Source organism: Zootoca vivipara, chromosome 6 (genome assembly GCF_965207765.1).
Source record: "Zootoca vivipara chromosome 6, rZooViv2.hap1.1, whole genome shotgun sequence".
NCBI lineage: Eukaryota > Metazoa > Chordata > Lepidosauria > Squamata > Lacertidae > Zootoca > Zootoca vivipara.
In genome coordinates this window covers 89,850,608-89,875,041 of record NC_142589.1, presented here as the reverse complement: position 1 = coordinate 89,875,041, position 24,434 = coordinate 89,850,608, and the positions used below count along the sequence as shown (strand labels likewise).

General features: G+C 46.8%; 1 protein-coding gene across 2 annotated transcripts in view; it reads left to right on the top strand.

Moving 5' to 3' along the window:
• Positions 1–4,390: 4,390 nt before the first annotated feature.
• Positions 4,391–24,434, top strand: part of NRTN (neurturin) — a 74,921-nt gene continuing 54,877 nt past the window's right edge. Inside the window, exon 1 of one of the 2 annotated variants that reach the window (XM_035121087.3) lies at positions 4,391–5,551. Coding sequence is in view for 1 of the 2 variants with exons in the window: in XM_088672986.1 (XP_088529112.1) it covers positions 5,523–5,551 (29 nt within the window). In the remaining variant the exon portion in view is untranslated. The remainder of the gene's footprint in view (positions 5,552–24,434) is intronic. The other variant, XM_088672986.1, reaches the window with a different exon arrangement.

Below are 24,434 nucleotides of genomic sequence, written 5' to 3'. Positions count from 1 at the left end.
AACAGTTCCTATGGCCGTAGGAGCAAAGCCACGTGTTTTAGATCGGCTTTAACTGTCTGGTGTGGGTGTGCCGAACGGGTTACGTGACTACGATCCAACCTTTCAGCAGCACGAGAAAGACACAGCTTGGGAACAATTCAGACTAAAGCGGAGGAACCCTGAATGCCGAAACACCTGAATGGATGGGGAGCTCTTGGGCTGGTCCAGTGCTCCAGAGAGACATGGGGCTGCTGCAGATACGGATGTGGGTCTTGCTGTGGTCTAAACCACTGAGCCTCTTGGGCTTGCCAATCGGAAAGTCGACGGTTCGAATCCACGTGATGGAGTGAGCTCCCGTTGCTCTGTCCCAGCTCCTGCCAACCTAGCAGTTTGAAAGCACAGCAGTTGCAAGTAGATAAATAGGTTTCTTAAGAGGTCCTCTTCCCTTGCAAAATAGATTTTTGGTTTTGTGTGTCAATTCAAATTTCTTTGCCATGTTGGCAGGTTACAATGTTGCTTACCGCATTGTTTGTGGTGGGCAAAATCTGTCAATGTCGGTTTCTCTTTCTCCCAATCTTAAATACATATTTAAATTCATATTTCCACATAAATTTGTGTGTATAAATTTGTGTATATATATATATGGAAATCCATCAACATTACAGTGAAAATTTCTCTTGATAAGCACCTTTCATGCAATTTTGCCTAATATACAGTGGTACCTTGGTTCTCAAACGCCTTTGTTCTCAAATGCCTCGATTCTCAAATGCCCAAAACCTAGAAGTAAGTGTTCCGGTTTTCAAACGTTTTTCGTAAGCCGAGCATCCAATGTGGCTGTCAGCTATTGTTTCTGGGGCGCCTGCACCAATCAGAAGCTGCGCCTTGGTTTCTGAACATTTTGGAAGTCAAATGGACTTCTGGAACGGATTAAGTTTGGCGCTTTTGTTTTTGCTATTTATTTTGCATTTTTGTTTTTGAGGCTTTTTTAGTTCATTTGTTTTCGTGACTGTGTGGAACCCAGTTCATCTACTGACTGATTGGTTGTGTGACTGCGGAAATGGATAAAAGCCCCCCATCCAAACAATGCTATCATTAGTGCAGGTAAGAATTTTTTAAAAATTCATAATAAAATTAATGTTAAATTGCTCTTTTAGGGGTTGTTTTTAAAAGTCTGGAACAGATTAATCCATTTTGCATTGCTTTCTATGGGAAAGCACGCCTTGGTTTTGGAATGCTTTGGTTTGGGAATGGACTTCCAGAATGGATTAAGTTTGAGAACCAAGGTACCACTCTCTCTCTCTCTCTCTCTCTCTCTCTCTCTCTCTCTCTCTCTCTCTCTGTGTAATTTTTTAATTAAATTTTCTAATTTACATTTCAAAATAAGAAGTCTTCCCCTGCTGCATTTCTCCACAGTTCTCTCGAAGAACCTTATTGCAAAATTCAGAGAAGTGTGAATGTCAAAAGATGGTTGTTTTTCAATCCATGTATTGCGAGGATGAATGCAAACTGATTTGAAATTCTCCTGCATCCCTAAGCTGAGGGTGTTGTGCTTGTAATCTTTCCGTTAAACACTTCTCTAGCCCCCCCACTTGCCCGCGCTTTCTGATCCGAAACCCCCACGCCATTGGAGAAGTCCCCTGATACAGTAGTGCCTCGCAAGACGAATGCCCTGCAAAACAAATTTTTCGCGAGACGAATGCGTCTTGCGATCTGATGGTGACTCGCAAGACGAATTCATTTTGCAAAAAATTCGTCCTGCGAATCGCGGATTCCCATAGCAATGCATTGAAATTTAATTAATGCATTCCTATGGGCAAAAAAAGAAATTTCAATGCATTCCTATGGGAAACCGTGATTTGCAAGATGAATTTTTCGCAAAACGAATTGACTCGCGGAACGAATTAAATTCGTCTTGCGAGGTACCACGGTATTGCTTCCTCTTGGATGATTTGAATGAAGCCAAACTGAGATATCTACTAAATGATGAAGACCCCTTAAGATCACTCACGATTGCCAGATTCTTGATCAGCGTCCTATCCCTAAAGAAGAAAAACGGACTCCTGTGCGGCTCGGATAACCCTTTTAAACCATGATTTATGTTTTAGGATGTAATTAGGTGATATCAACATTGATGTCTTTTATTAATTTATGAGCAGAGGGCGATGTTTATGTTGCAAATTTATTGTATTGTATGTTGTTGGTTTTTTGTTTTTGTTTTTGTTTTGTTTGTTTTTTGTAGTTTTTGGCTGTTTTAAATTTGGAGGTTTAAGTACATATATGTTGGTATGGGAAATTGTTGTGTGATGGGCCAATGGCCGTAATAAATATCAATCAATCAATCTTCCTCTTGGAAACGTCACGTTCCCTTGGAAATGCAAAGAATGGGAAGCCAAGGAGACCGACTACTGAAGTATTTGAGATCAGCGCACCTTCTGAACTCCTTTACACACAAGCACACAACACCTTGGAAGGTAAGCTCAGTAAAAACCCCGACCAGAGCCGTCTTAAGCCTATCCAGCGGCGTGGTTCAAAGATCCCTCCGGTGCCCTCCCCCCTTTCCCAGAGTTGCTGACCCTTCTACAGCGCTGCCGGCAGCTTTGTGGGGCTGGAGGAGGCAGGCAGCGGCTGGAGGGCAGCTCCTCCGGCGGGGAAGAGGCGGAGGCCCCGGGCGTGGCGCTGCTTCAGTGCGGTGGGCAAGGGCGCTGCGTCCAGTCCCTGCCTCTTCCCTGGCTCCCATGCCTTGGTGGCCATGGCAGGCAGAGGCTCCGGGCGCGGTGCTGCTTCGGCGCTGCGGGCGAGGGCAGTGAGCTGATGCTGGGAGGCACCGCGTCCAGCCTCCGCCTCTTCCCAGGCACCCTCCAGAACTCGGTGCAAACTTGGCGCCCTGGTGCCCCGCGCCACTTCCCTCTATGGGCAAGACGCCCCTGACCCCGACATTTCACCAAAATGTTCCCTGCTAGTTTTCAAATGAAATTTACTTTTCATGGGGGGAAATTCCAGCAGAGCATTGAGTTCTCCCTAAATCACACATGCATTTTCATGCCCATGCTGGAATTATCTCCTTCCTTGGTTTCTTAGCCTCTCTACTGCCCGGAAAATTCTGCTTTTCATGCTTTAAATGCTGCAACACAGTCAGTGTGAGAGAAGACCCTCTCTTATCCCAGACATTGCCATGGAGCCCCCTCCAACTAGACTCACGAAATCTCACACAACTATCACCATTTCCTTTGCGAGAATCGCTCAGGCGTGAAGGAAAGGCACTCTGCACACGTCCCGGAATATTGCCCTTTCTCTCTCTTTTTTACTACTACGTAATGTTGCCTTTCCAAATGTTGGCTGCATGAGAATGCTGGGGTTAAATCACTTGTGGCTTCCTGGGATAGCTCAGCTGGCAGAGCCGCGAAACTCTTAATCTCAGGGCCGTGGGTTCGAGCCCCACATTGGGCAAAAGATTCCTGCATCGTAGGGGGTTGGACTGGATGACCCTTGGGGTCCCTTCCAACTCTACAATTCTGAGTCTATGAAAGAAAGGTGGAGCAGGCCCTGTACAACACTTTCTCCTTTCTGCCTTCCTTCAAATCACTCTTCAGTTTGCAGACTTCCCTGTGTGGCCTTTGACTTCCTTTCTGAAACAAAATAATAAAATTCCTTCCAGTAGCACCTTGGAGACTGGCTAATTTTGTCATTGGTATGAGCTTTCGTTTGCATTGGTATGAGCTTTTGTGTTCATGCACTTAAGAAGTGTGCATGCACACGAAAGCTCATACCAATGACAAACTAAGTTGGTCTCTAAGGTGCTACTGGAATGGATTTTTTTATTTTGTTTCGACTACGGCGGACCAACACGGCTACCTACCTGTAACTAGTTCCTTTCTGAAAATTACCCTTCCCAATTTTGACTGCCTTCGTCTGTATCCACCCACTCCCCAGTTTCCCCCCTGCCCTCTCCCCCAGTCTCATTTGTTAATTTTACTTTGTAAGCTCCTAGGAGGCGGAGAGCTGTCTTCCATATTTTTGCCTCCACGAGGAAGATAGCATGCGAATCGATGATGTATACAAAAAGTGCCTCTTAAACGGCAAACGCCCAGATGACATCCTCGCTAAGCTATTTCAAATAAAATGTCCTCACCTGGTACTTAAAATAAAATCACTCCTCTAGTCTTTCCTCAACCCCCCCCCCCGACATCTAGATTTTGCAGCCCTCTCATCCTTCTCTCTTCCCATGGTTTTGGAGAAGCAGCTCCGATCGTCTCAGGAAAGACACGCTTAATCTTTTGGGCACTGGGGGGAAATTTGACACCCTCAGCCTTGGTGGTGGAGGGTGGGGCTTGCCCAAACCCCTCCCCTCGTGCATCCAGCTCCGTGGACTGTACCTTCTCCGCCCCCCTCCTTTCACCCCCCCCCTAAAAAAGAGTTGGAAGGCAGGAACAGATCCACTAAACACTTGCAAACCCTTTCGCTGTTCCCCTTAAAGCAGAAGCTCCAAGGTGAATGTGTGTGTGAGAGATTTTTTCATACAAAGCAGAGGAGAAGGAAAATAGCTGCTGTGGAAGGAAATAACTTCTTGAAAAGTGACAAATCCAGAAGCCTTGGTGTGTTTTTTTGGTGTGTGGTTTTTTGTTTGGCATGTGTGTTTCTTGCTTTCTTTCTCCCCCCACCCCCCGCAACAACTCTGCTCTTCCCTCTCCAAAGGATTGCTGAGTTGAGGCTGGCAGCTGGATAGGAAGAGGAGAAAAAGTCAGCCTTTATGCACACCAGACGCACCAGCGCAAAGAGACTCCAGCTGCGGCTTCTAGTGGCTGGGAGAAGCGCCTTGAAGAGGGCATCCGCGTGACCTCTGGAGGCCTGAAGACGACCCTCTGGCCACCTTCCTCGCAGAGGGAGGCAGCAAGAAGCGGCAGGAAATTAGCCAGCTGGGGGGCGACCGGTTCGCCAGGTGCGACAGGGAGGCTCTGCTGCTCACGAGGATCACACCTGGCCCAGGGGGAGAGGCGGGTGGCAGCAGCCACGCGTGAGAGTCCACCTGCTTGGGCCCCCAAAGGACCTCTTCTCCCTCGGGGCGAGGCGAACGAGAGAGGCCGAGGTCAGCAGAGGGAACGTCCTCCGCCGCCAAGAGCCACAAAAACTTCTGGAATCTGCATCTGGGTGTCCTCCCCGGACCGTTTCCGATGTCCCTTGAAGTCTGGATCCCCAGGGACCAACGAGATGGGCCTTGGTAGCAGAGCTTCCCTGGTTTGGCAGAATGCAGAAAGCAGAATGAGGTCCTGCAGGGCGGTTGGTAGTCGGAAGCAGGATTGACACCAACCCGGGTGTGGTGGTTTTCTGGGGTTGCTGCTGAATTTGGGGGTGGGGGCTATTATCATTTTTGGACTTTCCTGGATGAGATGGGCCCTTTGAGGTGATTTTTTTGTGTTCCCACCCACCCCCCTCCTTGTGTTTTTGTGGGTTGTTTTTTTGTTTGTTTGTTTTTTGCAAGGATGACTGGCCTTGTGGGTTTTGATTCTTTTGGAGATCTCTGCTTTTCCGGGAACACTTTTTGACGGATGACTTTTGGAGAGACTGGACTGCGAAGGTAAGAGGACGGGCTCTTCCCATTGTTTTCTGGGCTGCTAAGGAAGGGCGAAATCCTGGTTTGCAGGGGAGGCGGAAGTTTGAGGACAGGCAGAGTTTTAGGACAACTTGCTGGGATCACTTTTGACAACCAGAAAGAAACCAGATCAAGAGGAGAAGTGTGTTAAATATGGGAGGGTGACGAAAGATGTGTAAATTTCCTTCTTTCCCCCCAGTGCCATCTGAAATCAGATCTATCCCTGCAGCAGAATGAGGTGGTCGGATCCTGAGGAAGTAGAATGGATTTATACCCCTTCAGGCTGCATGGAGTGGCGGGGGACATAGGAAATTATACATCAGTTTATCTACTCTCTAGTGTTGCACACAAGGAGTCATTTGAAGTCCCCCCTAGAGATGCCAAGGATTGAACCCTGGCATATGAAACAGTTGCCCTACCACTGGGCTTCGTCCCTTTCCCTGCCACAGTTTTGAACATCCCCCCATATTAAAATGAAAGCAAAGCAAAATGCCCCACAAGCAGAAATCTAGCACAGCACACAGAGGGCAAGGTTTTTCTCCTTGCGGTCAAGCAAGGAGCTTCTCCCCCCCCCTTTTTTTCATTTTACATGGCAGGAAGCATTTGAGCATTTCCCCTCCGCTTGCAACCTTGAAAGCAGCACAGTCCACTACGCTCTTCCTCCTCGGGACCATGCGTTTGGGCAAAGTGGAAATTCTACTTCTAGAACACAGGACCGGTCGGGAATTTATTTCTGGGCAGCTTAATGTAGCCTACGGTGAATGAACTTTACAAATTTGGATCCTGGATAGAGAATAGTTTCCATATCTCTTGTTAGAGGGGAAGGGCACTGCCAAGTGCTCAGCTAATTTGGACTAAGAATTGCTCCCTAGATTTTAAATTTTTTTTTAAGGGGGTCAGGAGAATACCAAGCGCACTGATATATCAACTGTTTCAACTGCTTCATTCACTAATTAATGAATAGCACGTCTTCCCAGTGTTGACAGGGCTGTGCAAAGTTAAAATTCCCAGGGAAGAATTTTGCACGTGAAATAATGGCTCAACGCACATGTTTCAACAGTGCGTAAACCAGCGACTCAAGACTAACTCTGCTTTCTCCCTGTAGAGTTAGTGGGGAAATGAGGGCAGGACATATTCTTCCGTTTTCACGAATACATATATGAGTATCGGATCAGCCGCTCGCATCAACTACGAACACGTTTCCAGAACTGTCCAACTTCTAATTATGGGAGCAAAACTGCATAGCTGGCTATAGCAAACTCGAAATGTATTTATTTAGTGAAATCTAGCTTTGGATACCCAGAGTTTCATTTGATAGCTTTGATAGAAGGCGACGCAGATGAGGAATGAGTTTTCTCGCGGTCTGGGAGACGGTGATTTCCTCACTCGCTGGCGACAAAAGAGCACGGAGTTTGCACATTGTAATTGATATGCCTAGGTGCACGTTTAGAAATAATTGCTAAGGTTTACATAGAGATGCGTTCCATCTCCTGGGAATGGGGAAGACTGACAAAGTGACTTTTGTGCTGCATCTGTAAGGTATAATATAAATTTATCATCATCCTCAATATCACAGTCTGTTGATGATGTGCTCATTGTGGATGGGAAGCATGGAAGTATTTTCAGATCTGTTTTCTTGGTGTTCCTTGGCAGTGTTCAGACCAGTGCCGGATTTATGTATAAGCTAAACAAGCTATAGCTTAGCCGCCCCCCCCACCTACCCCAAAAAATTAAAGAAAAAAAACACTGGGTGTACATTTACAAAATATAAGATTAAAAAAACAAATAAAATAAAACTTACATACAGCAACAGTGTTTTGTGTTGTGTAGGCTCCTAGGATGTAAGTCATGAGCCCCGCCTGTTAGCCTGCTCCCTAAAATATCACTGGTTTGCTCCTTTCTATATATAGGGTGCCTACATTCTGCATATTTTGTTATGTGCAAATGGCTTTAGATCCCTGTTAGGTCCATAAATGACCATATAGCATATATTCAACACAGCAAAACAGCGACAATTTGTTGTTGGCAAAGGACAGTTGGACATATAAAGGGCCCCATTACCTTCAGTAGCTTAGGCTTAGGGCCTCATCCACCCTAATACTGGCCCTGGTTTAGACTATACATTTAAATACACATAATTGGTTCCGGAAGTTTGCCCACTACAGAGCTACATTTCCCAGCACCCATAGCAAACTACAGTCCCCAGGATTCCTTTGGGGGGGGAGTCATGTGCTTTATGTGTGTATGCAGCCTTTGTCTTTAAACTAGGCTTGGGCTGGAGAACCCCCCCAAACAGAGAGCAGACCCTCCAAGCTTCTATATTTTCCAGGGACAGTCCCGGATTTATAGAAGCCGTCCTGGTTTCTGATCTGATCCCGGAACGTCCTGCTTTTCCTTGTTGTTGTTGTTGTTTAGTCGTTTAGTCGTGTCCGACTCTTCGTGACCCCATGGACCATAGCACGCCAGGCACTCCTGTCTTGCACTGCCTCCCGCAGTTTGGTCAGACTCATGTTGGTGGCTTCAAGAACACTGTCCAACCATCTCTTTCTCTGTCATCCCCTTCTCCTTGCGCCCTCCATCTTTCCCAACATCAAGGTCTTTTCCAGGGAGTCTTCTCTTCTCATGAGGTGGCCAAAGTATTGGAGCCTCAGCTTCAGGATCTGTCCTTCCAGTGAGCACTCAGGGCTGGTTTCCTTCAGAATGGGTAGGTTTGATCTTCTTGCAGTCCATAGGACTCTCAAGAGTCTCCTCCAGCACCATAATTCAAAAGCATCAATTCTTCAGCGATCAGCCGTCTTTATGGTCCAGCTCTCACTTCAATACATCACTACTGGGAAAACCATAGCTTTAACTATACGGACCTTTGTCGGCAAGGTGATGTCTCTGCTTTTTAAGATGCTGTCTAGGTTTGTCATTGCTTTTCTCCCAAGAAGCAGGCGTCTCTTAATTTCGTGACTGCTGTCACCATCTGCAGTGATCAAGGAGCCCAAGAAAGTAAAATCTCTCACTGCCTCCATTTCTTCCCCTTCTATTTGCCAGGAGGTGATGGGACCAGTGGCCATGATCTTAGTTTTTTTGATGTTGAGCTTCAGACCATATTTTGTGCTCTCCTCTTTCACCCTCGTTAAAAGGTTATTTAATTCCTCCTCACTTTCTGCCATCAAGGTTGTGTCATCAGCATATCTGAGGTTGTTGATATTTCTTCTGGCAATCTTAATTCCGGCTTGGGATTCATCCAGTCCAGCCTTTAGCATGATGAATTCTGCATATAAGTTAAATAAGCAGGGAGACAATATACAGCCTTGTTGTACTCCTTTCCCAATTTTGAACCAATCAGTTATTTCAGATTTCCTGAGAAATCTCTATGTGGGACAAGAAGCTTTTCCTTAGGGCATCCCTATTTTCATCGGAAAAATGTTGGAAGGTATGCTGTTATGCCACCCCCAAGCCAAGGATATGCCTTATGAGGAACGGCTTAGGGAGCTGGGTATGTTTAGCCTGGAGAAGAGAAGGTTAAGGGGTGATATGATAGCCATGTTCAAATATATGAAAGGATGTCATATGGAGGAGGGAGAAAGATTGTTTTCTGCTGCTCCAGAGAAGCGGACACAGAGCAATGGATTCAAACTGCAAGAAAGAAGATTCCACCTAAACATTAGGAAGACCTTCCTGACAGTAAGAGCTGTTCGGCAGTGGAATTTGCTGCCAAGAAGTGTGGTGGAGTCTCCTTCTTTGGAGGTCTTTAAGCAGAGGCTTGACAGGCATATGTCAAGAATGCTTTGATGGTGTTTCCTGCTTGGCAGGGGGTTGGACTGGATGGCCCTTGTGGTCTCTTCCAACTCGTATGATTCTATGATTCTATGATTCTATAATATAAGTCACAATACAACCTTTAGAAGACATCTGAAGGAAGGGAGGTTTCTTTGTTTTATTCTATGTTTTATTATGTTTTTATATGTGTTGGAAGCTGCCCAGAGTGGCTGGGGCAACCCAGTCAGATGGGCGGGGCATAAATAACAAAAGTGTTGTTGTTGTTGTTGTTGTTGTTGTTGTTGTTGTTGTTGTTCTTCTTCTTCTTCTTCTTCTTCTTCTTCTTCTTCTTCTTCTTCTTCTTCTTCTTCTTCTTCTTCTTCTTCTTCTTCTTCTTCTTCATGTTCCAGTCATGTGGGCGGGACATAAATGACAAAAGTATTATTATTATTATTATTATTATTATTATTATTATTATTATTATTATTATTATTATTGATGTTCCTGTGTTCTTCAGAGAAACGTTGGAGGGTATGAAAGGGTGTCCTTTGCACATTATAACGCAGGGCCACCTGAGCTAAAAAGGAATAGTTTTGTGGTCGTACCACCACCCCTGTCTGAATCTAGTAAATGCAAGTCAGGTGCTGAAAGAGATACCATATTTTTCCGTGTATAAGACTAGGGTTTGTTTTTTTTAACCCAAAAAATAGGCTTAAAATTGGGGCTCGTCTTATACACAGGTAGTGGTAAGGGAGGGGTGTTTTCTGAAATTTTGAGTCCCCAGAAATAGGGGGCGTCTTATACACAGAAAAAATACAGTATTTGTAGGTTAAAAGTTAGCAGCTAGACTGCTCTGCTACCAAATCTGCCCCACTAAGGAAGTACTAACTGGCAGTGAAGAAGCCAGGAATGGTTTGGAGGAGGAGCATCTATTGAAAAGGGCATTTGAGGGAAATGAGGGTTGGGGCTTACAATTGTCCAGTGCGTTCTCAAACTGGAAGTTGGGGGGGGGGGAGAGGGGAAACCGAGGGTTGCATTTGGACCTCTTTTTCCACATCTGGAATACTGTGTCCAGTTGTTGGCACCAAAATTCAGGAAGGATGCTGATAAGCTGGAAGGTGTGCAGAGGAGGGCGACCAAGATGATCAAGGGTCTGGAAACCAAGCCATATGAGGAATTGTTGAAGAGCAGGGTCTGTTTAGCCTGGAAAACAGGAGACTGAGAGGAGATAGGATAACCATCTTCAAATACCTCCAGCGCTGTCACCTGGAGGATGGAGCAAGCTTTCTTTCTTCTGCTCTGGAGGGTAGGACTCAAACCAATGGCTTCAAGTTACAAGAAAGGAGATTCCGAATGAACACCAGGAAGAACTTTCTGACAGCAAGAGCTGTTCAACATTGGAATGTTCTCCCTTGGGAGGTGGTGGACTCACCTTCCTTGGAGGCTTTGAAGCAGAGGTTGGATCCTGGTCACCTGTCATGGATGCTTTAGCTGAGATTCCTACATTGCAGGAGGGGTGGGCTAGAGCAGTGTTTCCCAACCTTTGGTCTCCAGCTGTTTCAGACTACAATTCCCATCATCCCTGACCACTGGTCTTGCTAGCTAGTGATGATGGGAGTTGTAGTCCAAAAACAGCTGGAGACCAAAGGTTGGGAAACACTGGGCTAGAGGAACCTTGGGGTTTCTTCTAACTCAACAATTCCATGATTCTGTGATCCTGCCCTCAGCTTCAAGGTTCCACCTCTCTCTCTCTATACAGTGGTACCTCTACTTACGAATAACTATACTTACGAATGTTTCTACTTAGGAACGGAGCTCCGTCTGCCATCTTGGATGCAGTTTAGATAGGATTGTTTCTACTTACGAATTTTTAGATAGGGTTGCTTTGACTTATGAATTTTTTCTCCCAATGCATTCCTATGGGATTCGACTTACAATTTTTATCAACTTACAAATGTGCGTTCGGAACGCATTAAATTCGTAAGTAGAGGCACCACTGTATATATATCTCTTGTTTAAAAGGTAAAGGTAAAGGGACCCCTGACCGTTAGGTCTAGTCGTGGATGACTCTGGGGTTGCAGCGTTCATCTTGCTTTACTGGCTGAGGGAGCCGGCATACAGCTTCCGGGTCATGTGGCCTGCATGACTAAGCCACTTCTGGCGAACCAGAGCAGCACACGCAAACGGTGTTTACCTTCCCGCCGGAGCGGTACCTATTTATCTACTTGCACTTTGACGTGCTTTCGAACTGCTAGGTAGGCAGGAGCTGGGACCGAGCAACGGGAGCTCACCCCGTCGCGGAGATTCGAACCGCCGACCTTCTGATCAGCAAGACCCAGGCTCTGTGATTCTGTGATCCTGAACTCAGCTTCAAGGTTCCATCTCTCTCTCTCTCTCTCTCTCTCGTTTAGGGTTCCTCAAATACCGCTGGCTGCTTGCTCTTTCGAGAAGCTGCCAGGCGCCGTGGAGTGTCTAAGTCATATAAATTTTTACTGTATTGCAATCTCAAGTGCCTTCTGGAGAAGCGGAGGATCGCTGCCAAGCCGCTTCACGAGAAAACTTTGTTTGGGGAAGCATGTTTATTTCAAGGCCCCACTCCTCCCCTCCCGGTTCTGCATGCTGTGGCCGCATTTTCCCCCAAGCACACATGCTCTCCTTGACTGAGATGGTTGTTCCTGAGCCATGCGCTGAGTGGTAGCTGGTGCTTCTTGCGCCTGGACCCAGAGCCAAGGACAAGGCAGGGCCAAGCCATTCTAGTTTGGTCTCCCTCCTCTTCCCTCTTGAGTTCCACAGGAGCAGCCTTGGGACTTGAGGAGCAGGAGGAAGCTGGGAGAAGGCATCTCCCTCTGGTTTGGCTGAAGGTAAGGAGCTAGTGGATGGCTGAGGGCATACATATAACACCGGTCCTGAAAGACCTCCATTGGCTCCCAGGACGTTTCCAAGCACAATTCAAAGTGTTGGTCCTGACCTTGAAAGCCCAAAATGGCCTTGGCCCAGTAGACCTGAAGGAGCGTCTCCACCCCCATCGTTCAGTCTGGACACTGAGGTCCAGCTCCGAGGGCCTTCTGGCGGTTCCCTCCCTGCAAGAAGCGAGGTTACAGGGAAGCAGGCAGACGGCCTTCTTGGTGGTGGCGCCAGCCCTGTGGAACGCCCTCCCATCAGATGTCAAGGAAATAAACAACCATCTGACTTTCAGAAGACATCTGAAGGCAGCCCTGTTTAGGGAAGCTTTTAATGTTTGATGTTTTATGTGTTTTTAATATCCTGTTGGAAGCCGCCCAGAGTGGCTGGGGAGACCCGGCCAGATGGGCGGGGTATAAGTAATAAATTATTATTATTATTATCATTATACATAAATCATTTTGTTTGTATGACACCTTTCCATTGCTAAAACCATGCTCAAGGTGGCTTACAGCATGAAACAAACTGCAGTGTTACAAGTATGACCATAGTAGTCAAAAACAATATAAAAAAACACATCAAAAAGTACGCAACCAAATTGAACCTCTGCTAACAAACTTCCAAGGAAGGAGACTACACCGGCTCTCGAGGGAGACCATTCCTCTGTCAAACTGCTCTTACTGTTAGAAGGTTCTTCCTGGTGTTGAGTCGAATCTCCTTTCTTATAACTTGAAGCCATGGGTTCAAGTGCTACCCTCCAGATGAGTCTGGATCATCTGAGCCCTCCTGATCTGAAGAGGCGGGAGACTATCCTGCCCTTTGAGAAGGGCTTCCGTTGGCCCTCTGCATGAGTGCCTGCTCTGGGCCTGCCTCCTTCCAGGCAAGAGGCACTCTGCAAAAATAGCAGTTCAAGGAAGAAAACAAACAAACTGGCAACCCCCCAGAGCTTGGGCTTCCCTGAGGAAAAGTAACTGCAACATGGACATTTTATGGTGTGCAGGATTCTTCACCCAGGAAAAAAACCCCTCAACACTTTGGCAACTGAGTGTTTGGGGCACACTGAGCCAATTCTGTTTCAGGGACTTAGTACCAGTTGTCAACTTGTGGGGCAATGTCTGGGAATCAAGAAATTGTCTACCTTTCCCTTGTTGAAATGGGAGCTACCCTGAGCTACCTACTGTGGCTACCATTTGCGGGAGATATTTAAGCAGAAGGCTGATTGCTGAAGAATTGATGCTTTTGAATTATGGTGCTGGATGAGACTCTTGAGAGTCCCATGGACTGCAAGAAGATCAAACCTGAGTGCTCACTGGAAGGACAGATCGTGAAACTGAGGCTCCAATACTTTGGCCACCTCATGAGAAGAGAAGACTCCCTGGAAAAGAGCCTGATGTTGGGAAAGATGGAGGGCACAAGGAGAAGGGGACGACAGAGGATGAGATGGTTGGACAGTGTTCTCGAAGCTACGAACATGAGTTTGACCAAACTGCGGGAGGCAGTGGAAGACAGGAGTGCCTGGCGTGCTATGGTCCATGGGGTCATGAAGAGTCGGACACAACTAAACGACTAAACAACAACAATTTAAGCAGAGTCTGGTTGTTCTTCTGTCGAGGATGCTGTGCATTCATGAAGGGAGATTGCAATTTCTGCTCGACCCATCTTCCTCACAGCTGTTTCCGTTCTGCTGCGATTCGGTTCCGCCAAATGCCACATTCCTTTGTCTCCCTGCCTGCTATTTAATGCGACCTCGGCGATGGTTTGCATATGTTACCTAAGTTGTGAATTCCATGGTGCCAAGGGCCTAATTATTTCTACCCCGTTCGCTGAAATGCAAAGGAAGAGCAATTTCAAACGGGGGAATGTAATCAGTTACAGACAGAAACAACAACAGCGAACACCTAAATGTCTCCAGCACTGCACCCTTTCCTTGCAGGGCTGCACCCCCTGGGTTGTTCCGGTGCCCCTTTTCCGAACCTTTTCCAAACTCTTCATTGTCCTTTTTGAGCTACGGCAACCAGAACTATACTCCAAATGTGGTCACATCACGCATTGGCACGAGGGCATTGTGATAAGGACAGTTTTGTTTTCAATTCCTTTCCTAATGATCTCTAGCGTGGAATTTGCCTTTTGCATGGCCACTACACACCTGATCTATCTAGCTCAGCTGTTGTCTCCACAGACAGGCAGCGAGTCTCTAGTCTCTAGAGCAGGCACCCCCAAACTGCGGTCCTCCAGATGTTTTGGCCTACAGCTCCCATGATCCCTAGCTAGCAGGACCAGTGGTCGGGGAAGATGGGAATTGTAGTCCAAAACATCTGGAGGGCCGAAGTTTGGAGATGCCTGCTCTAGAGATCTGGTCATTTAGGGCTTCCTGCCATCAGCAAGACCTTCATAGAATCATAGAATCATAGAGTTGGAAGAGACCACAAGGGCCATCCAGTCCAACCCCCTGCCAAGTAGGAAACACCATCAAAGCATTCCTGAAAGATGGCTGTCAAGCCTCCGCTTAAAGACCTCCAAAGAAGGAGACTCCACCGCACTCCTTGGTAGCAAATTCCACTGCCGAACAGCTCTTACTGTCAGGAAGTTCTTCCTAATGTTTAGGTGGAATCTTCTTTCTTGAAGTTTGAATCCATTGCTCCGTGTCTGCTTCTCTGGAGCAGCAGAAAACAATCTTTCTCCCTCCTTAAACTTGCCCCTGCAACATGCTGGTAGCTTGTTCACATTTTTCAGCTGCAACTCCACAAACTTCATCATCATCATCATCATCATCATCATCATCATCATCATCATCAAATTTCATTTTTATAAATGGAGCAGACTTTTTTCTTTTTTGATTCTTTCTTTCTTTCTTTCTTTCTTTCTTTCTTTCTTTCTTTCTTTCTTTCTTTCTTTCTTTCTTTCTTTCTCTCCCCCCCTATTCTTTTGATAAATGAAAGATAGAGGGGGGGGAAGAAGGGGGGGGAGTGAGTGAGAATGAATCAAAAAAAGGAAGAAAAATCTGCTTCATTGCCATTATTATCTCATTATCCAAATACACATAACCGAACATATTCTGTGTAAACTCCTCCCAAATATCACTGTATATAAGCTGTCTGTTCATATGCTGTCAGTGTTGTCACACTGCCGAGACATTGATTAAGGGGAATTGTAAAGGTAAAGGTAAAGGGACCCCTGACCATTAGGTCCAGTCGTGACCGACTCTGGGGTTGCGCGCTCATCTTGCATTATTGGCCGAGGGAGCCGGCGTACAGCTTCCAGGTCATGTGGCCAGCATGAGAAAGCTGCTTCTGGCAAACCAGAGCAGCACACGGAAACGCCATTTACCTTCCTGCTGTAGCGGTTCCTATTTATCTACTTGCACTTTGACATGCTTTCGAGCTGCTAGGTTGGCAGGAGCTGAGACCGAGCCACGGGAGCTCACCCCGTCACAGGGATTCGAACCGCCGACCTTCTGATCGGCAAGCCCTAGGCTCTGTGGTTTAACCCACAGCGCCACCTGGGTCCCTAAGGGGAATTGTATCTTCTCATTTATCCATATTGGTCTCTTGGCCACCATTAGGGCGTGAAGAATCCATTTCCGCTGTCCTGTTGTCAATTTCCATACAATGGGTATATCGTTCAAGAGCCTATGCACCTCTGAAAATCTTTATTTTCTCTCTCCGTAGAGTCTTCTTTCTATAGTCCAGCACTTTCTCCCGAAACTTAGTAAATGCGTATGTTTCAGAGAAGCATTGTCCCATATTACACCTCCAGCGAAGAGCTACAATGGACAGTCCTTTCTTCTAGAAACATAAGGGAGTCCAATAGATTCTAAATAGCATCAAGGGCAGACCCACTTAGAAACACACGGCGGCAATCCATTTTTCACTTGAGCTTCTGCAGCCTGCATCTGAACTGCCCGCACATCCTCTTGTATCGAAGCACACAAAGGCTATTTATGCACTCTCTCTGGCGCAAGGATTTGTATCCTAAACCTGTGCCAAAATAAGCATCCCTCACCCGTAATGCAAATTGAGGAAATGTGCGCAGCGCTTCTTATTTTGCATAATTCTGTAAAAAAATTCCTTCAGTAGCACCTTAAAGACCAACTAAGTTTTAATTTTGGTATGAGCTTTCGTGTGCATGCATCTGATGAATCATAGAATCGTAGAGTTGGAAGAGACCACAAGGGCCATCCAGTCCAACCCCCTGGACTGGACTGGTGTGCATGCACGCGAAAGCTCATACCAAAATTAAAACTTAGTTGGTCTTTAAGGTGCTACTGAAGGAATTTTTTTTATTTTGTTTCGACTCAGACCAACACGGCTACCTACCTGCATAATTCTGGTTTTCCTAGGTGAGGCAGTTGCTGGAAATCTGCAGCTGATTTTTACACCTGCTCTTAAAACGGCTACTGAACCTCTCTCCTGCTTCTGGAAATCCCAGTCTAGCGACAAGCCAGTACGAGTTGCCATTGAGGATGCCTTCTTCTCACATCCTCTGAATGGCTCTCGCGCACATGGCCTGAATATTTCCCAGAACCTCTCTCCCCCCCCCCCGCCTCTCTCTAAGTAAAGCAAGCTGAGATTCTCAGGAAGTTGAGTTCTGGGGTCAAAGCTGCCTTCTGTGATTTTTACGGCGCTCCTGGAGAATTGCAGCATCTAAACGCAGCCCTGAATTAGACCCATTTCCTGCTCTGTGAAGTAAGGTGGAACTCGGGAGGCTGGCGGTGAATGGAAAGAGGTCATCGTTCTCCGCTCCTGAAATAACCTGCTTCCTTTTGGTTCTCCCTCACACTTCTATTTTACTGCCCTCCCAGTGCTCATAAAGACTTCACAATACTCTCTTTCTCTTTCTCTTTCTCTCTTTCTCTCTCTCTCTCTCTCTCTCTCTCTCTCTCTCTCTCTCTCTCTCCATATTCAAGTTGGAAGAGGATTTTCGAGGGGCGGTCACACTTTGCATTTTGCTTTTGCACTTCATTTCGGGAATGTTTTATTTCTTCCTCCCAACTAAGCTATTAGGAAGAACTTACTGATGACATGAGGTGTTTGACCATGTGGACAGACTCTCCTTAGAATCATAGAATCATAGAGTTGGAAGGGACCCAGGGGTCATCTAGCCCAACCCCCTGCAACACAGGAAAAGTATGCAGCTGTTGCATGCGGGGATTGAGCCTGCAACCTTGGTGTCTTCGGCACCACGCTCTAACCGACTGAGCTATCCAGACTGTGCTTGACTTTCTCAGAGACTTTCTCAGAGACTTTTAAAACTAGGCTGGGCGCCTACCTGTCGGGGGGAGGAATATGGTTCGGGTGATATTTTAATGCAAACCCACCTGATTCACAACTTCTGAAACAATACCCAAAGTGGAACGCAGCCGTCCTTTTGAACTCTCTCTGTTCGTAGCTTTGAGAACACTGTCCAGCCATCTCGTCCTCTGTCGTCCCCTTCTCCTAGTGCCCTCAATCTTTCCCAACATCAGGGTCTTTTCCAGGGAGTCTTCTCTTCTCATGAGGTGGCCAAAGTATTGGAGCCTCAGCTTCAGGATCTGTCCTTCCAGTGAGCACTCAGGGCTGATTTCCTTCAGAATGGATAGGTTTGATCTTCTTGCAGTCCATGGGACTCTCAAGAGCAGGCATCCCCAAACTCCGGCCCTCCAGATGTTTTGGACTACAATTCCCATCTTCCCTGACCACTGGTCCTGTTAGCTAGGGATCGTGGGAGTTGTAGGCCAAAACATCTGGAGGGCCACAGTTTGGGGCTGCCTGCTCAAGAGTCTCCTCCAGCACCATAATTCAAAAGCATCAATTCTTCGGCGATCAGCCTTCTTTATGGTCCAATGTGTAGACTGGGAGAATTTTGCACTGAAACGTTGATTAATTTTAACTACTTTACGATACTGCATATTGCTGCAGAAATGTGGAGGATTGAAATTAATTTTTTTGGGGGGGGATGAGAAACTGAGAGAAACCGAAATTGTCAGATTCCCCCCTCAGTCTAAGGAGATCCCTTTCACTTTTATGATTCTATGATAAATCTCCACCACCCCAGCTCCATCTATGCCAGGGGTCCCCCAAACTAAGGCCCAGGGGCCGGATGCGGCCCAATCGCCTTCTAAATCTGGCCCGCGGACGGTCCGGGAATCAGCATGTTTTTACATGAGTAGAATGTGTCCTTTTATTTAAAATGCATCTCTGGGTTATTTGTGGGGCATAGGAATTCGTTCATATTTTTTTCCAAAATATATTTCCGGCCCCCCACAAGGTCTGAGGGACAGTGGACCGGCCCCCTGCTGAAAAAGTTTGCTGACCCCTGATCTATGTGTAGGATGTGAAACACAGGTAAACGCAAATTCATAGCAGGGCAATCCCATGCAAGGTTACTCTAAAGCAAGCTCTGTTGGGTCTAATAAGGCCTATTCTCTAGTCTAGTAAGTAGCGATTGGGGATAAATTTGGTTCCACCAACCCTTCCAAATCTGCACCTACCTCCTGTCCAAAAATAACCCCCGAAGTGTCATACTGTAATAAAATAACAATTCACAGGGAGACAGCAAACTAAGCCATACCGAATTTAATGGGCTTAACTCCATTGATTTCCATAGGTCACCTCTATGGCTAACATTCAATGGTACCCACATTGTGGGTTTTTTTAAATAATAATAATAATACAGCTTTAGGGCTTGTTTGGTTTCTTAAACCACTTAATACAACCAACTAAAACAAACAGTGGCAGAAGGATTTATTTATTCAAAGAGCACTGCCTTGAAAAAGGGATGGTTGTCAGTATATTGTTACAAGCACTTCTCTGAATGGGGAGATATCCTCAGATAAGTGCTGCTACAGCCCTTAGGAACCCAGAGAGCTCCTTATATGGCACGGACTTGCAGCAGCAGCGGCGGCTCTCCAGGATTCCAGGCAGGAAAGTCTGTCCCAGCCGTACCTTGAGTCGTCAGGAATTGCACCCGGGACCATATGCAGGCAAAGCGGGGGCTCTGGGCGACATCAGAGAGTTGTACCTGAACGCAAGGTGTTCTCAGGAATCGTTTGTCAGGCGAGTGTTTACATAACAAGTTGACGATTTCCATTGATTCCTATGGGGAAATTTCCTAATGCGTTCCCAGCCATGGAATTTTGACACCCCCCCCCCAAAAAAAATGATAGGGAAACCCTCTGAAACCTTGCATAAGGCAATGCTCTCTTATTTGTCCAATTTCTCCCCCCTCCCTGCCCCCGCCATCCATGGTTTCTGGGGAAACGGCTTCCGCAGACGAGCAAAAAACCCCCAAAGCAACAAAGTAAGACTTGTTTAAGGGCTGCTTATTTATTTACAGCACTACATGCAATTGTGGCTGTTTGGATACCTGAATCTGCAGTGTGTATTGTGAGGCTTGGGTACCAATTCCTCGTGTTTGGATAAGTGAATTTTCTTGCAATGAGAGAGCCAGGGTGGTGTAGTGGTTAAGAGCGGTAGACTCGTAATCTGGGGAAGCGGGTTCGCGTCTCCGCTCCTCCACATGCAGCTGCTGGGTGACCTTGGGCTAGTCACACTTCTCTGAAGTCTCTCAGCCCCACTCACCTCACAGAGTGTTTGTTGTGGGGGAGGAAGGGAAAGGAGAATGTTAGCCGCTTTGAGACTCCTTCGGGTAGTGATAAAGTGGGATATCAAATCCAAACTCTTCTTTTTCTTTTTCTTGCAATGAGCATTTGGATTATACAGTAGAATCATAGAATTGTACATTTGGAAGGGATCCTGCGGATCATCTAGTCCAACCGCCAGCAGTGTAGGAATATGCAGCTGTCCCATATGAGGATCAATCCTGCAACCTTTGAAGGTGACCCGCAAACTACAATTAATCCAGAATGCGGCCGCTAGACTGGTGACTGGGAGTGGCTGCTGAGACCACCTAACACCAGTCCTGAAAGACCTACATTGGCTCCCAGTATGTTTCTGTGCACAATTCAAAGGGTTGGTGCTGACCTTGAAAGCCCTAAACAGCCTCGGCCCAGTAGACCTGAAGGAACGTCTCCACCCCCATCGTCCATCCCGGACACCGAGGTCCAACTCCAAGGGCCTTCTGGCGGTTCCCTCCCTGCGAGAAGTGAGGTTGCAGGGAACCAGGAAGAGGGCCCTCTTGGTGGTGGCTCCTGCCCTGTGGAACACCCTCCTGCCCTGTGGAACATCAGATGTCAAGGAAATAAACAACTACCTGACTTTTAGAAGACATCTGAAGGCAGCCCTGTTTAGGGAAGTTCCTAATGTTTGATGTTTTATCGTGTTTTTAATATTCGGTTGGAAGCTGCCCAGAGTGGCTGGGGAAACCCAGCCAGATGGGCGGGGTACAAATAATAAATTATTATTAATAATACATTATTATTATCGGCAACAAGTTGTAGCCAACCGAGCTATCCGGTATATCATGATATGATAGCCATGTTCAAATATATTAAAGGATGTCATAGAGGAGAGAGAAAGGTTGTTTTCTGCTGCTCCAGAGAAGTGGACACAGAGCAATGGATTCTACTTACGAATTTTTAGATAGGGTTGCTTCGACTTACGAATTTTTTCTCCCAATGCATTCCTATGGGATTCGACTTACAATTTTTTTCGACTTACAAATGTGTGTTCGGAACGCATTAAATTCGTAAGTAGAGGTACCACTGTATTGGCAACCGTATGATGACAGGGTAAATCCAACATTCCTCTTAAGATGCATTAATTTCAGTTTGAGCTATCCGGTATCATAGTGAGGCCTGCGTGCTTACTGCTCTAGCTGCCTGCCTGTCCTCCCAGCTCTCTCTCTTCCAAAATAAGGGCAGCAATACAGGGACATCGATGGCTTGTCTTTGCCTCCAAAGTTGGAGGCAGCAATGCTTCTGAACCCAGTTTCTGGAAACCGCAGGAGGGGAGAGTGGCTCTTGTGCCACGAGCATCTGGTTGGCCACTGTGAGAACAGGATGCTGGACTGGACAGGCCATCGTCCTTACGCCCTTATTTGCAACTGTCCCGTGCTGTGCCTGCGATTGCGGGCATCCGGAGCGAGAGGCCCTCCGCTTGAAGCCTGCGTCCTGCTGCTTCAGAACTGGACCCAGTCCAGAGCAGTAGAATCTTCCACGGGATAAATGAAACTATGTGAAGCATCCCTTCTCCCTTTCTCTGACTAGCTCCAGCTGGGGCAGCCGGCTGGGTTTAAAGCGTCTCCGTTCCCTTTCACGGCTGTTTTCAGCGCCGGAGAGAGAGAAAGAGCAAGGAAATGTGTTTTGTTTCACCTCTGCGTTTGGGAAGCGAGAAGAGTTATTTTCTTCTCCCCCTTGCATTTTCTTCTTTAGAAAAAGAACACACACACACCCGCCGCCCTGTTGTGTTCTTGTGACTTTTATGAAGTGTTTCGTTCTGCTGTGCAGGCGGTACCATTCCTGCAGAAAGAGGAGGAGGAAAAGTCGGGGGGCTGTGGGGCGGCGGGGGGCAGCTCTGCCTCCATTGTAGGGGCGAGGGCACAAAGCTTGTTAAATGTTCCATGTTTTGTACATATATGGTAGCTTGGAAGGAAGAGGGAAAGAGGAAGGAGCACACCCTGTCTTCAGCAAAAACCGGGAACTGCTTTGAAGATTGTCAATGTACAACCTGTGTACAATTAAATTAATCAAGCTTCCCCACCCCCACCCCGATTCCAACACTCAGTCTCATTGCACTCCGTGTGCTTGTCGCACAACAACACCAACCCCGAAAGTCAGTTGTACTACATTATTTTCTGTTCAGCAGCCTAACAGCCCACAGATAAAACAAATTAAAGAATCCTTCCAGTAGCACCTTAGAGACCAACTAAGTTTGTCATAGAATCATAGAGTTGGAAGAGACCACAAGGGCCATCCAGCCCAACCCCCTGCCAAGCAGGAAACACCATCAAAGCATTCTTGACATATGACTGTCAAGCCTCTGCTTAAAGACCTCCAAAGAAGGAGACTCCACCGCACCCCTTGGTAGCAAATTCCACTACCGAACAGCTCTTACAGTCAGGAGGTTCTTCCTAATGTTTAGGTGGAATCTTCTTTCTTGAAGTTTGAATCCATTGCTCCGTGTCCGCTTCTCTGGAGCAGCAGAAAACAATCTTTCTCCCTCCTCCATATTCCTCCTCCTCCTCCTCCTCCTCCATATTCCTCCTCCTCCTCCTCCTCCTCCTCCTCCTCCTCCTCCTCCTCCTCCTCCTCCTCCTCCTCCTCCTCCTCCTCCTCCATATTCCTTCTCCTCCTCCTCCATATTCTTCAGATGCACACGAAAGCTCATACCGATGACAAACTTAGTTGGTCTCTAAGGTGCTACTGGAAGGATTTTTTATTTATTTTGTTTTGACTGCGTTAGACCAACACGGCTACATACCTGTAACTAGCCCACAGATTGTTGTTGTTGTTGTTTAGTCGTTTAGTCGTGTCCGACTCTTCGTGACCCCATGGACCATAGCACGCCAGGCACTCCTGTCTTCCACTGCCTCCCGCAGTTTGGTCAAACTCATGTTCGTAGCTTCGAGAACACTGTCCAACCATCTCGTCCTCTGTTGTCCCCTTCTCCTTGTGCCCTCCATCTTTCCCAACATCAGGGTCTTTTCCAAGGATTCTTCTCTTCTCATGAGGTGGCCAAAGTATTGGAGAGCCCACAGATAGAAACTGTTTTTTAGCCTGTTGGTACAACTGATTATACTTCTATATCTCCTGCCTGAGGGTAGAAGATTAAAGAACTGCTGCCCGGGCTGTGAATCGTCCCTGAGAAAAGAAAAGAAAGGGAGAGAAATGACTGGAGTCAACTGGCGGGGAGTTCCGAAGTTTAAGGCGACTCCAGGTGGAAAGATTGATTTGTTACAAATGCGAAATGGATATTCCGTCACGCCTGCAGTGGTAGCCTTTTCGTAGCTGCCAAGGGGGCATATATGGGGAAAGATAGACTGTCCCCAAGCCAGCAAGGGTTTTGCATACTGTTTCAAAAGCTGGGAGCCTGCCCTCTCTCTGCCGGGTGGTATCAAGAGGCCGTGGGATCCCAGGCACTCACACAGGCTCTGTGTTCCTTTGGAGAGTTGAAGACGCGGCGGAGGCTGTCATGGCTTTACTAAATATGGTTTACTCGCCAATTTACACCTTAGGTCTGCATGGAGGGAGCCCATGTGCCACGCAGCCTGCCCAAGATGGACCTCAGCACCCCCTCCTGCCTCTTCCTCCCACAAACCCTTGCTTGAAAACTCCCTTTTCCTGTCTCCTCAAACATACACCTTGGTAACATCTCAGCGGCCCCTAAACACCTTTTTGTCCTGTTAACAGATTTTCTTTGCACTAAGCCAGCCCAGGAATTCCCCGAATTCCCTGTCTGGCACATCTCTGCAGCTTGTGCTTTAATCCATACCCCAATTAATCAAAATCCTGGCGTTTATGAATTTCTAGGGTTTAAGGGGTTCCCCTCCCCTTAAATCTATAGCAGGGGTGGCCAACTCCCAAGAGACTGCGATCTAATCACGGAGTTAAAAACGGGCAGTGATCTACCCCCTTTTGGGGGGTTCAGGTCAAAGTTGTTGAGCTTTTTTCGGAAGGAGGAAGGCCCATTTTTTGGGGGGGGGGGTTCGGGTTGGTCAAAGTTGTTGAGTTTTTTTCAGGGTGGAGGTAAAATGTGGAGCTTTTTTAAGGGGAGCCACAGTTGTTCAGCTTCTTTGGGGGGAGCCAATCATCTACCAGTGATCTACCACAGACATCCAGTGATCTACCTGTAGATCACGATCTACCCGTCGGACATGCCTGATCTATAGCAATACTAAGAACAACACCTTGAATCTGGCCCAGTAGCGGATCAAGAACCAGAGCAGATCTCTGAGCACAGGTGTTTTTATTTGTTTTATGTATGGTTCTTGAATGGCTTAGTAGTCGAACAACTTGGAACCCGAACACTGCAAACCCGGAAATAAGTGTTCCAGTTTGCAAACTTTTTTCGGAAGCTGAACATGCTCCGTTTTGAGTGTTACTCTTCTGATTTGAGTGCCACACTTCCATTCTGAGTGCTACTGAGGTCTGTTTGTTTTTGCTATTTATTTTGCATTTTTGTTTTTGTGGCTCTTTTTTTTGTTTTGTGACTGTGACTGTGTGGAACCCAGTTCAGCTACTGATTGATTGATTGTGTGACTGCAGTACATTGTTTATTGCTTTCATTTTTATGGATCAATGGTCTCGTCAGATAGTAAATTTCATGTCAAATTGCTGCTT